This window comes from Puntigrus tetrazona, chromosome 4, assembly GCF_018831695.1.
Source record: "Puntigrus tetrazona isolate hp1 chromosome 4, ASM1883169v1, whole genome shotgun sequence".
Lineage (NCBI taxonomy): Eukaryota > Metazoa > Chordata > Actinopteri > Cypriniformes > Cyprinidae > Puntigrus > Puntigrus tetrazona.
The window spans coordinates 24,150,095-24,162,899 of NC_056702.1; the positions used below are offsets into that span (position 1 = coordinate 24,150,095).

Here is a 12,805-nt window from a genome sequence, read left to right on the forward strand (position 1 = left end):
TAAGTCTTTGGGATCAAGATGTGGTTTCTTAATGAGAGGTTTAACTACAGCCAGTTTAAAGGTTTTGGGAACATATCCTAATGACAATGATGAATTAATAATGTTCAAAATAGGATCTATGACTTCTGGAAGCAGATCTTTTAATAGTTTAGATGGAATAGGGTCTAACATACATGTTGCTGGTTTAGATGATTTAACAAGTTTGTACAAGTCTTCTTCTCCTATAATAGAGAAAGAGTGTAATTTTTCTTTAGGGGATCTAAAGCTCACTATCTGATGTGAAACTGTAGTTGACGGCTGCATAGTTACAATTTGATATCAATCTTAGAAGTAAAGTGAAGTCATTACTGTTATACTCTTAGGGAATGTTAGCACCTGTTGACGTTTTTTTTTGTTAGTTTAGTCACTGTATTAAATAAATACTGGGGGTTGTGTTTGTTTACTTTTGAAATAGACAAATAATGATCAGATCTTGCTATTTTTAATGCTTTTCTGTATGACAGCATACTCTCCCGCCAGGCAATACGAAATACTTCTAATTTGGTTTTTCTCCACCTGCGCTCCATTTTCCGGGCTGCTCTCTTTAGGGTGCGTGTGTTGTCATTATACCATGGAGTCAGATTGTTTTCTTTCATCTTTTTTAAGTGTAGAGTTTACAGTTTTATCTATATGGAGTTCACACAAGACTAGATAATTATCTGAAATATCATCACTGCAGAATTGAAATTAACACCATTAACATCCATTCTATGTGACAGAATGTCTAAGAAAGCTGATCCTAATGAGTCTTTTTCATTATCAATATGGATATTAAAATCGCCAACAATTAAGACTTTATCTGCGGCCAGTACTAACTCAGTTAGAAAATCAGCAAATTCTTTAATGAAATCTGTGCTGTGCCCTGGTGGCCTGTATACAGTAGCCAGTACAAACATGACTAGCGCACTAGCACATGATTCTGTAGATCAGTGGTTCCCAACCTTTTTTAACTCACAGCCCACACAACCAAACACATATGTTTCCGCGGCCCACTGCAAAAAAATGTAAATGAATGTAGATGAAGTATTTTCCCTTTTCAGCGATCCCGTTGTCAACCATTTATCCATGTTTACATCTGTTTTGGCATGTATGCAGCAAAAATATGTTACATAGCCTAAATCGGCGGGTTGTTTTTAAACCAATCAACGACCTGGAATAGTGAACGCATAGTAACAGTTTATTATTATTTTTTGTTATTTAATTAATTATGATATTTAATTATTACTACACATTTTTACGTACATTAGCAATATTATTATTTCTATTGATAACTGGCGGCCCCCCTGCAATACCGTTGCGGCCCACTGGGGGGCCGCGGCCCACAGGTTGAAAACCACTGCTGTAGATAATGTTATATGCAGCACCAAAACTTCAAATGAGTTATACTTAAAGCCTGCCCTCTGAGAAGTACTAAGAATATTGTTATAAATTGTAGCAACACCTCCCCCTTTACCTTTTAAACGTGGCTCATTTTTATAGCAGTAATTTTGGGGGGTAGATTCATTTAAAGTAATGCATTCATCTGGTTTTAGCCAGGTTTCTGTCAAACAGAGCAAATCTAGGTTCTGATCTTTGATCAAGTCATATATATATATAAAGTGCTGGATCTGATATTCAGCAAGCCATCATGATAAGCAACATTTCATGCCTGCAATGGAGCTTGCGATCTTCTACACAACTTTCTCTCTTCACAGATGGCACAGGACTAAGGGAGGATTCATCCTGGAGCGTTGACAAATTATATAGCCATGGTGTTACATTCATAATTAAAATGTAGAATTTAAAGGTATTGTAGGTCATGACATGACTATTGGAAAGAGCCTGTTCTTCAACAAAAACCGACTCAGGTCATTTGAGCAAGCACCTTGTTATGACCTATATTTGCGTTTTAAAGTTAAGTGCCCTCTAGCCCTTTTATTCCTCCACATCAAACATTCCTGAAATTATGCAGTCTGAAGTTATCTAAAACTATAGGCAACACAGGAAATTAGATTTTTATAGGGCTTTTATTTTGTAATTCAACATCAGAGTGACAACCTGAGAGGGTCTACTATCTATCTGTAGTGAAGCTAGTCTGTGCTAACAGTGACTTTCTTTTTTAGAGCCATATAAAATGGCAAGAAAAATAACCATTATGTGATATTTTGGACGCGTGTGTATAACTGCCTACTGAAGCTGTTTTACCTCAAAACTTCACTCATGTCATAACACGTACTTCTCTACCCCTGTGATGAATCTCTCTCTAGAGTTACAGTGTTTCTAGTAAACTAACTGAAATCATTCACTCTTAATAAGTGTAGACAAAGACTAACTTATGTTATCATAATTTTAAATAAGATTAACAGGTATAGCTTTTATGTTCACTATTTATAAGACAGACCACTTTCCTTATAGCAGATGAATTTCTTAATTTTCACAATGTATGTTTTTTTTTTATATATATAAAGGGCTGTTAAGAGAAATACAATTGTATGTAAATCTGTAATTTAAAGTGTATTCTTTGAAACCATTCTTAATCGTAGCATTTGAGTATGTTCTAGGTATCATTTTTTCTCTTTTTTTTGCGAGCCTGAGCAGGACTCTTATTTTGATTTGGCGATGTGACGTCATAAGGCTGCGGCGCGCATCTACGAATGTGTCGAAGAAAGCTTCATTAAAAAGAGAAATAAAGGTTTGTTTGTAAACGTGTAAAGTGTTTAAATCAGTTCAGCTCGTTCGTTGAAAGAATTATTTTCGAATGTAACACTGATGTCTGTAATGATGAGTAAAGCACAGGAAAGTTGCGTCTCGTTTCGCTCCCTTTCTAGTCGAGCAGTCGATTATAAACACGCTCTTCCTCTAATCACTGACAAGAAATGAGCGATTGACTGAATGAAATGCTTCACTAATGACTCCTGCAGTACATTAACGTTATACAACAAGAACATCTGTAATAATCACTGATTATCTGTTTAATGTAATCTATACAAAACTAAATCTAAATCATAAGTGTTGAGTGTTTTCGTCTAATCAGGTCTAATTAACTCTCACCCTTACTAGTGTGCTGACTACTGTGTTATTCTGTCTGTTAATGATTCTCGTCTCAAACAGAATGAGATCTACGAGACACTGTAATAAAGATGGAGTTTATTAAAGAGGAGAGAGAAGATGTGAAGATTGAAGACACCGAGGAACAAACAGGTTGGTTTTCAGTGTTTCCTTTGGGAATCTCTTTATTTTATATACTAAAGGGCACCCGGTGACACCTTGAAATGGTTAACAATTATGTTAACAATATAATTATTAAAGTTATTATTACATTTTATTTAAGTTTTAAAAAGTACTTCAACCGTTTCATGAACGTGGTTAGAGAGCCGTGACAATAAAAGTGTAGGTTTGAGGTGTTTAGATGCAGAAATGAATGAACGAGGTGTAAAATAACGTCTCATATTTGAACAGGTCTGGTCATCAGACAGATTAATATTGTCCTGACCAGTGGCCTGTTTACCAAATAAGTTTATTTCATTTAGTATGACTTAATGTCAGTTGATTTGGTTCAACATACGTCAAAGACGAACTGAAATAAGCCTGTCTATTTATGTTAAACTTACGAACTTTTTTTCTTGCAAATAAATGTTTTTATGTATATCTGACTTGGTGTCATCTTCACTAGGTGTTAATCAGTGAAAGATCAGCACAAACCTGTGACTCCTATGAAGGAGTTTATTTCTGATCACAGAGAAACAGACCTGAGAGTACTGCTTTGGTTCACACACGATGTTGATGGAGTCTGTGAGTGTTTCTGCTGGTTTTCCTGGTGCAGGTAATGTAGTTTGAGGTGTTGGTGTCTCATATCTGTCACTGCAGTCAGACTTAGGCTTCGGTGAGCTCTCTCTTACCAGTTGAAGGGATAGATGTTAACCTGGGCGACGATCTCTCCGGTGGAGATGTTTTGCACTGAACAGTCAAACTACTGAACTTCTGAAACCTTCTTGGTTAAGTCAAATGATCCCAAAAGAAGCTGTTGCAGAGACCGTGTGGAGACTGAATTCTGTTGATGGTGTAGGAAGGACCCCTTCATAGTCAGGTGCATGAGTCTGAGGTGGGGCTTGAGAGGAAATAGAGAGATAAGGGAATGAGATTTACCGGATTGTACTACCCAGTCATACAGGGAGCATGTGCTTTCAGGACGTTTGTGTGTGATAAAAACATTCTGACCTGTGTCTGGCCTGGCTTGCAGTGTTTTAGTTTCTGCTGCTCTTGTGTCAGTTACCTTTTCAACCAAACCAGTACAAGAAGCAAGAAACAAAGTGCTTTCATTCAAAAGTGGTTTCGAACTAAATTTTGTCTGTAAGTAGTCTTAAAAATGTTTTGCATAACATTTGTTTGGTTGAAAATGTAAAATTAAGCTAACTACTTTTGATAAAGGAAGTTTACAATTGAAATTATAGTGTTGGGTTATTCTACTGGAAAATAGTAAAAGGCATAATGACTTCAAATTAAACTTTTATTTTGACGGGTTGCCCGTGATTACCTTTACAGTTCTGTGTATGTGATATGATGCTAGTTTTACTCAAATCATGCTTATGTTTATGTCCTCATTACATGCTTCCTGATGCTGAAAACTCGGCGAGCGTCAGGAAGCATGCAGTAAACAAACCCCACGCCTGCACCATTCATTAACAGAGACATGCAGAACATGCAGGACTTACGTCAACAAACTCCATGACATTCCTCGTTAAACTGTCACTTCTGTTTGATGAGTGGATTCCGAGATTCCGTTCACGTTTTCCACATCATGGAAATCATAGGACCCTAGAACTATCCGAAGAATGACATAAAACAAGAAGGTTTTCCTCTTTAAAGGCTTTCATGTCTTTGATGTTAACTTTTGTTTCTGTTCATCTAGACCCGATGCCACTGAAAGAGGAGAATCTGAATGATGTGGAGCACAAAAATCAGCATAAGAAGAATCATGACTTCATTAAAGGGGAGAAATCTTCTAGTTACTCACAGACTCATAAAACAGAATCCACAAACCTTAAAGTCCAGATGAGCGTTCACACTGAAGAGAGATCTTTCACCTGTGAACAATGTGGAAAAAGTTTCAGTCGAAAACAAGGCCTTAGAATACACTCAAAACTCCACACCGGAGAAAAGCCTTTCTCCTGCAAACAGTGTGGAAGAAGTTTCCCACGAAAAGGAAATCTTAAACTTCACATGAGAGTTCACACTGGAGAGAAACCGTACTCCTGCCAGCAGTGTGGGAAGAGCTTCCCAAGAAAAGGAAACCTGACGGTTCACATGAGAGTCCACTCCGGAGAGAAGCCTTACCCCTGCCAGCAGTGTGGGAAGAGCTTCTCAATAAAAGGAAATCTAAAAATTCACATGCTGATTCACACCGGAGAGAAGCCCTTCACATGCTCTCAGTGTGGGAAGAGCTTCTCCGTAAACAGACACCTTGAAGTCCACATGCGAGATCACACCGGAGAGAGACTGTTCATCTGCTCTCAGTGCGGAATGAGATTTAAACAGAAAAAAACTCTTAATTCCCACATGAAAAATCACAGTGAAGAAAAACCTTTCATCTGCAAACTGTGTGGGAAGAGCTACAAAATGAAAGGAAACCTTAATGTTCACATGAGAGTTCACACTGGAGAGAAGCCGTTTGCTTGCGATCGGTGTGGAAAGAGCTTCAGGTACAAAGAAAGCGTTAATAATCACATGAGGATTCACTCTGGAGAGGACTGTTTCCTTTGTCTTCTGTGTGGAATGAATTTCCCAGACAGAAGTCACCTCGAGAATCATGTAAAAATCCACACCGGAGTGAAACTTTTCATGTGTCCTCACTGTGGAAAGAGTTTCAAACAAAGAGTGAACTTTATGAATCACTTGAGAATTCACTCTGGAGAGAAACCTTTCTCCTGCCAAGAGTGTGGAAGGAGCTTCGCTCTTAAAGGACGCCTTGAGACTCACATGAAACTTCACTCTGGAGAAAAGCCCTTCACCTGCCCTCAGTGTGGAAAGAGCTTCACAAATAGAGGAAACCTTAAGACTCACATTAGGGTTCACACTGGAGAGAAGCCTTACAAGTGTCCTCAGTGTGACACCAGCTTCACGTATCACTCAGACATGAAAAGACATTTGCGGACTCATTTTGGAGAGAAATTGCTGTTATTTTAATTGTGGAAACTTCAACAGTTGTTGTTGCATTTATTCTGGAAAAAGACAATAAAGTGGTTCAGTCTAATAAAAACAAATGGAAAGTCATGTAAACGTGACACCATCTTTATGTTCTTTAAAAAGAGTTAAGTATACTTTCCATGTAAGACCTTTTCTAGTTTTGCAAACCATTACATCTATTAATAAAACATTTTCCTAATTCTGCTTTGAGAACTCTTTACCCTTCATTGATTCTTCTAAAAGAACACTGAATTTCAGGATCCAAAAACCCATGTTCAAAAGGTAAAGGGGGAGGTGTTGCTTATTTATAGCAATGTTCTTAGTACTTCTAAGAGAGCAGACTTTAAGTATAACTTGTTTGAAGTTATGGTGCTGCATATAACATTATTATTATTATTATTATTATTATTATTATTATCCCCGGTCATGTTTGTACTGGTTACTTTATACAGGCCACCACACAGACTTTATTAAAGAATTTGCTGAATTTCTAACTAAATTAGTACTAGCTGCAGATAAAGTTTTAATTGTTGGCAATTTTAATATTCATGTTGATAATGAAAAAGATGCTTCAAGGTCAGCATTCTAAGACATTCTGAACTTGTTTCATACAGCTTATCACTATGGTGATCAGGTTTTATCGTTTGAATATAACAACTGTGACCCCCTTCATCAACCAGAATGTCGCTGCAATGCACGCATCTTACCGGAGCACATTTGTATGGTAAGAACTTATCACCGCTCCATTTCGCTTTATACTGCCTACACTGTAAAAACTAATAAGTTGAATTTACTTGAAAAACCTATGGAAACTGATTGCCTCAAATCTCTCAAGTAGTTCATCATTTGTGAGTTCATTAAACTTACTACACATTTGTGTATTTTACTTTTTTATTTGTAAAGGTTACCAATAAAGTTAAATACTCAGTATGACCAGTTCAGTTAAAATCCTATATACATTCAATCTTAGTAAACGTAACTAAAATAAAAGAGTTCCCTTTACAGGCCTGCTTGTTCACATTACTAGAACAATGATTTCTGATTGCCTTAAATTTCTCAAGTAAGTTGTACTCACAACTGCATTTATCACAATGGCATTTATTTGTTCAATAAAAATATTAAGCCATGCCTTCAAAATCAAAAACACTGAAAATTGTACATAGTACAATCTGAAATAATCCAATGTGATCATTTTTCCTCATTTTTTCAAAAAACAATCAAATTCTTTTATTTCACGAGTTCGCACTTACATATCATAGTAACGGTAAAAGTAAGCGTGTTTGGCGTGCTGTCAGGAAAGGGCTCGGAACTCGTTTTTTTCCTCTTGTCCGTGAAAAGTGGACAGGGCTCGGCGTCCGACTTGATCCCTGAATGCCCCACAAAAAAAGCCAATTAAGACACCAGCCAAAACGCGCATAAGCACCTCCCCGAAAAGCTACTGACTTAACTAGAAAAGGAGGATGAGCATGGATATGTTGGTTGGAATTAGAATGATATTAAGATGATGTTATGTTTGTGTGGGAGAATGGGCATGGAATGTGCGTGACTGAAATATGAGTGAAGGAGGGAGTTAAGGTGAGCGTCTCTAGCAGGAGTGGTCCACGGCGGTGGGTGCAATACTCCGGCTAGAGCAGTCCACTGTAATAGCAGCATGTGTGAACGACCGTCTCTGGCAGGAGCTGTCCACGGCGGTGAGTGCAGAGCTCCAGCTTTTGCGGTCTGCTGCTAAAGGCAGTGGGTGCGAGTGAGCGTCTCTGGCATGGATAATCCACGGTGGTGGGTGCAGTACTCCAGCTAGAGTAGTCCGCTGCTAAGGCAGTGGGAGTGTATTAGCATCTACAGCGGGAGCAGTCCACGGCGGTGGGTGCAATGTTCCTGCTTGTGTTGTCCACTGCGGTGGCAGGTTTTGTATACTGTCATCCACAGAAGGAGCAGTCCACTGCGGTGGGTGCAATGCTCCTGCTTGTGTTGGCCATTGCGGTGGCAGGTTTGTATACGGTCATCTACATCGAGGGCTGACCATTGTAGTGGGAGTGGTGCCCTGCCTAGGATGATCCCCTGCGGGGGTGGTAGATTTGGAGTTCTGTTGGGACTGATGAGAGTCTGGAGGTTTTCGTGTTTACGATAGATCAGAAATGGTGGGGTGAATATTTGGTAGAATCTGGAGTTGGCTGTAAATTCTGAACGTCTAAGGAAAGCGAAAAAGCTAGAATGAACATCGCATCAAGAGTACGGGCAGTATGGTTAGAAGTGTAGCCTCTGCGGAGGGTGGATATGGAATTTTTTTTTTTTTTTTGGAATATTAGTTGTGAGTAGAGAGGAACCGGGGATGGATAGGGTTCCGCTTCTGGCGCCAGCATCCTGAATTTCTGAAGGGAGAAGCGGGAGAAGGAATCAGCTATCGGATTTTCCTTTATGGGAATATGTTTGGCGATTATAATGAATTGGTTGCAAGCCGAGATCCAAAGGAGTCGTCTTAGCAAGGGCATAAGGCCAGGTGAATGGGAACTGTGTCTGTTGATGTAGTGAACTGTGGCTTCATTATCGCAGTGGATGTCAATGCTAGAGGCTGACCATTCCTTTCCCCATAGGAAAGCGGCCACTACTATGGGGTAGAGCTTGAATAGTGCTGAAGATACTAGGATACTAGGAAGGTTTGACAGTTCAGTGGGCCAAGTTGAGGCAAACCGGCGGTTGCGGTAAAACCCCCTGAAGCCTACAGAAGGGGCGGCGTCTGTGAATAATTGGATATCGATAGGGGAAGCAATTAGGTCAGTGTAGAAAAAGAACTGGCCATTCCACTGCTTAAGGAACGAGATCCATAGGTGGAGATGTCGGAGGCAGGGATCAGTTAGGACTAATTGATCTTCGAGATTGTAGACTGATGAAGCCAAAGTGAGGAGATGGGAGATAAAGGGGCGGCCTTGCGAAATTATGTGCATTGCAAAGTTTAAGTGCCCGAGGATGGAAAGTAATTCACGCTTGGAACACTGGGGGTTAGCTAGGAGGTTTGAGGCTACTAGAATGGTTCTGCCAATCTTTTCTTGGGGGAGAGAGGCTTGGAGGTTTTTTCAGTCGAGATTGATGCCTAGAAATTCTATGGAAGTACTGGGGCCTGAGGTTTTTTCTTGAGCTAGGGGAATTCCTAGCTCAGCAAAGACTTTTTGGACTGTCAAAAGCCGCTGGGATAGTGTTTGGAGGAGAAACAATGAGGAAATTGTTGAGGAGATGGATGAGATAAAGAATTTGATAGTTATTAAAGAGAATCCAGCAAACTGCTTCAGACAGCATGTCGAAAATTTTGGCGCTACTTTTGCAGCCGAAGGTGAGGCGCACAGCGAAATAGAATTTTTTGCGCCAGCAAATGCCGAATAGATGCAAAAGTCTGGGTGAATAGGCATTACTTTAAATGCTGAGGTTATATCGACTTTTGCCATCCAAGCGCCTTGGCCAACATTTTTTATCATTGCGATTGCGAGGTCGATGTTGTGGTAGTGAAGGGAGAACTCTTCAAATGGGATAAGGCTGTTGATACTAGGAAAGGAGGAGTTGTGAGGGGAGGAGAGGTCAATTATAAGGTGTTTTTTGCCTGAGAATTTCCTAGTGGCTATGCCAATTGGGCTAATGCGGAAGGTATTGAAGGGAGGGATGGAAAAAGGGCCAATAATGAAACCTGCGTCCTCTTCTTTCTTTATTAAGAGGTCTACCGTTTCTGGTTCTGTCAGGGCGGACTGGAGGTTAGGGCAGATGAGGTTTTGGGAGGGGAGGCTGCTGACTCCGGGATGGAAACCATGTGATAAACCTGATAAGAGATAATTAGAAAAGTTAGGATCAGGATGGAGCAAAAACGCAAAAGCCAGATGGGAAATATTAACAGGAGTAAATAAATGTTGCTTATTATTTTTATTTGTTGCTTTGAACACTGAGCAGATGAGGCGGGAATGGGCACTGCCACAAAAATTACAAACATGCAAAAATCTGCAGTGTTGCCTTAGACATTTGCTTTTTGTTGAAGTTAAAGCAAGGGTGGCCGCAGGACGGAACTTGTGGACTTAGGCAGAGCAGGTTCGGGACAGGGAGGGATGGAAAGATTGATGAAGGGGCATGCGGTGGATGAATGAGAGATGGACCTGCAGACTGCACAGGTGATATTGCGGCAACTGGTGAAAACGCGGTTATGGAGTTCGTTATCTATGGCCCCCCAGTATGGGCATTTGTTCCACTGGGAAACTCTGACCGAACATTTTGCAGAAAAGAGTTTGTAGTAGAAGTGGTAGAAGTGGGAACCCTCATAATAGCCAGATAATTGCCGAGCTCACGCCTCCTGTGAGGGAAGACGGAACAGATTACCTCAGAGTATTTGTTGAATGCGATGACGAATTCGGAAAAGGATAAAATGCGTGACTGATTATGAGCGGTGGTTTTTAGAGTAAGGCAAAATTCTCCACAGTCAACTTGGCAGTCTGCAGGTATTGGGGAAATAGGAGAAAGGAGAGAAAAAAGGTTGATGTCAGCGCCTGCGAGGATCTGGGCTCTGATGGAACTGGAGACAGGAGTGTGGTCCAGCATGACGGCATTTGGGGGCATAGGGAGGGGGTTAGCAGTGGATAGGGTGAAACGGTGGTGGGCAAGGGAAGATGTAGGGTGGGGGTAACTCGTGGGAGCTACTTGTGGAAGTAGGTTGGAGCTCACAGTGGCTCTAACCAGGCATAACAATTTTATTATACAAATGAGAAAAAAAGTTTTATGTCTTCGAGAGGAAGCTCAGGCCAAAGCAATAAACATAATACTTCTACCTAGTAACAGAAACTAACTAACCTTCTAAAAAGGAAAAAAAAAACAAAAATACATCCAAAATACCCTGACTCCCTTTCTAACATAAACAGGAGAAAACAAGTCCAAAAAGAAAAAGGCACCCCCTCTCTACTTAAACCCCATCCCAGGCAAACAATTTAACATAAGTAAAAGGACCATTAAACAACAAAATAGAGTTCCAATAGAAAGTCCTCTGGTTGAAAAGATGGAATCTACAATCAATCAATCAATCAATCATTTTTATTTATATAGCGCTTTTAACAACACAGGTTGCATCAAAGCACTGTACAGTATAATGACAGGGATATATAGTGACGAGAGTGACCAATTTCTTATTAAATGCAGAGACGGTCTCTGTAGTCAATTCAACGATAGTCACTAGAAGTTAAGTGTCCCCAACCAAGCAAGCCAGAGGCGACAGCGGCAAGGAAACAAAACCCCATGCATATAGAATGGAGAAAAAAAAACCTTGGGAGAAACCAGACTCAGTTGGGGTCAGTTCTCCTCTGACCGGACGCCCAGCACTTAACCTCCAGTTCAATTTTAAACGCAGCTGTGTCAGGTAGTGTAAATGACTTAGTGTGTGCGTGTGTGTGTGTGCATCAGGATCTGGTGATCTGTCGACGGGCGCATCTAGGTTTTCTGGTCTCTGATGAACATAATCTCTGGGTGCTGATCCACCATCTAGTCTGGATACAAACTGTGAAAACAGATTGAGAAAGAAACAGGACTAATATTAGCGTAGATGCCATTCTTTTTACGATGTCACAAGTACATCGTATTTTAGGAGTAGTGTTCCCGGTTCCAGCAAATCTAAGTAATGCAGCCTAAAAATCCTTTAACGGATTTGAATAATAAAAGGTGTGTTGGTGTGTTATGTGTAGGCTAAGTTAAAAGATGTGTCTTTAATCTAGATTTAAACTGGCAGAGTGTGTCTGCTTCCCGAACAGAGTTAGGGAGATTGTTCCAGAGTTTAGGTGCTAGATAGGAAAATGATCTGCCGCCCGCAGTTGATTTTGATATTCTAGGTATTATCAAATGGCCAGACATACAACACAGAATGACCCCCAATGTCACTAAGAGAAAACGGTTAACAAAATAGAATTTGTAGAACAACAGAAGGAACCCTTAAAACACACAAAAAAACAAGGCCTCACAACAAAGCTTCCACACACACACAGCCACCCTGTCCTGTGGTTGAAGTGCTGCTTAACATTCCGCTGCTCCCTCTCATCTTCCAATCAGTATAACCAGCCAATCATTGGTGACAGGTGGCGCCCATTACCTCTTACTCACAAGCAGAGAGATATAGAGAGGGAGGGAACAATACAAAGGGAAGAAAAAAACCCATTCGTCCGAGGACGTAACACCCTCATCACACAAAAAAGTTTACAAGTATTGTAATTTTTAAAACAAAGCAAAAAAATCTTCATTAAACCAAAACCTAAGTTCTGGACAAAGCATCAGCTACAAGATTGTCAACGCCCTTTGTATGCCGGATTTCAATGTTATACTCCTGCATAATAAGGGACCACCGCATTAGGCGTTGGTTAGCATTAGACATCCTCATTAGAAACACCAAGGGGTTATGATCAGTATAGACTATAATGGGGCTAGGACTTCCACCCAAATATACTTCAAAATGCTGAAATGCTAACAACAAAGCTAACGCTTCATTCTCAATTGTACTGTAATTCTGTTGGGTCTTAGAAAACGTCTTAGAAAAGAAAGATACAGGATGCTCGATTCCAGCTTGATCCTCCTGCAACAGGACTGCCCCGGCACCGGT

General features: G+C 40.3%; 1 protein-coding gene across 5 annotated transcripts; it reads left to right on the forward strand.

Annotated features, from left to right (window-relative positions):
- Positions 1–2,661: 2,661 nt before the first annotated feature.
- On the forward strand, positions 2,662–6,405 carry LOC122343033 (gastrula zinc finger protein XlCGF57.1-like). 5 transcript variants are annotated; one of them, XM_043237323.1, is made up of 3 exons: positions 2,662–2,710; positions 3,130–3,219; positions 4,928–6,405. In XM_043237323.1, exons 2-3 carry the CDS (start codon positions 3,159–3,161, stop codon positions 6,199–6,201), a joined length of 1,335 nt encoding a protein of 444 aa, XP_043093258.1. In that variant the 5' UTR covers positions 2,662–2,710; positions 3,130–3,158; the 3' UTR covers positions 6,202–6,405. The 5 variants fall into 5 exon arrangements, with proteins under 5 accessions (XP_043093258.1, XP_043093260.1, XP_043093257.1 ...); XM_043237325.1 differs by lacking the exons at positions 2,662–2,710; positions 3,130–3,219 and adding an exon at positions 3,704–3,841; XM_043237322.1 differs by lacking the exons at positions 2,662–2,710; positions 3,130–3,219 and adding an exon at positions 3,716–3,810.
- Positions 6,406–12,805: the final 6,400 nt, after the last annotated feature.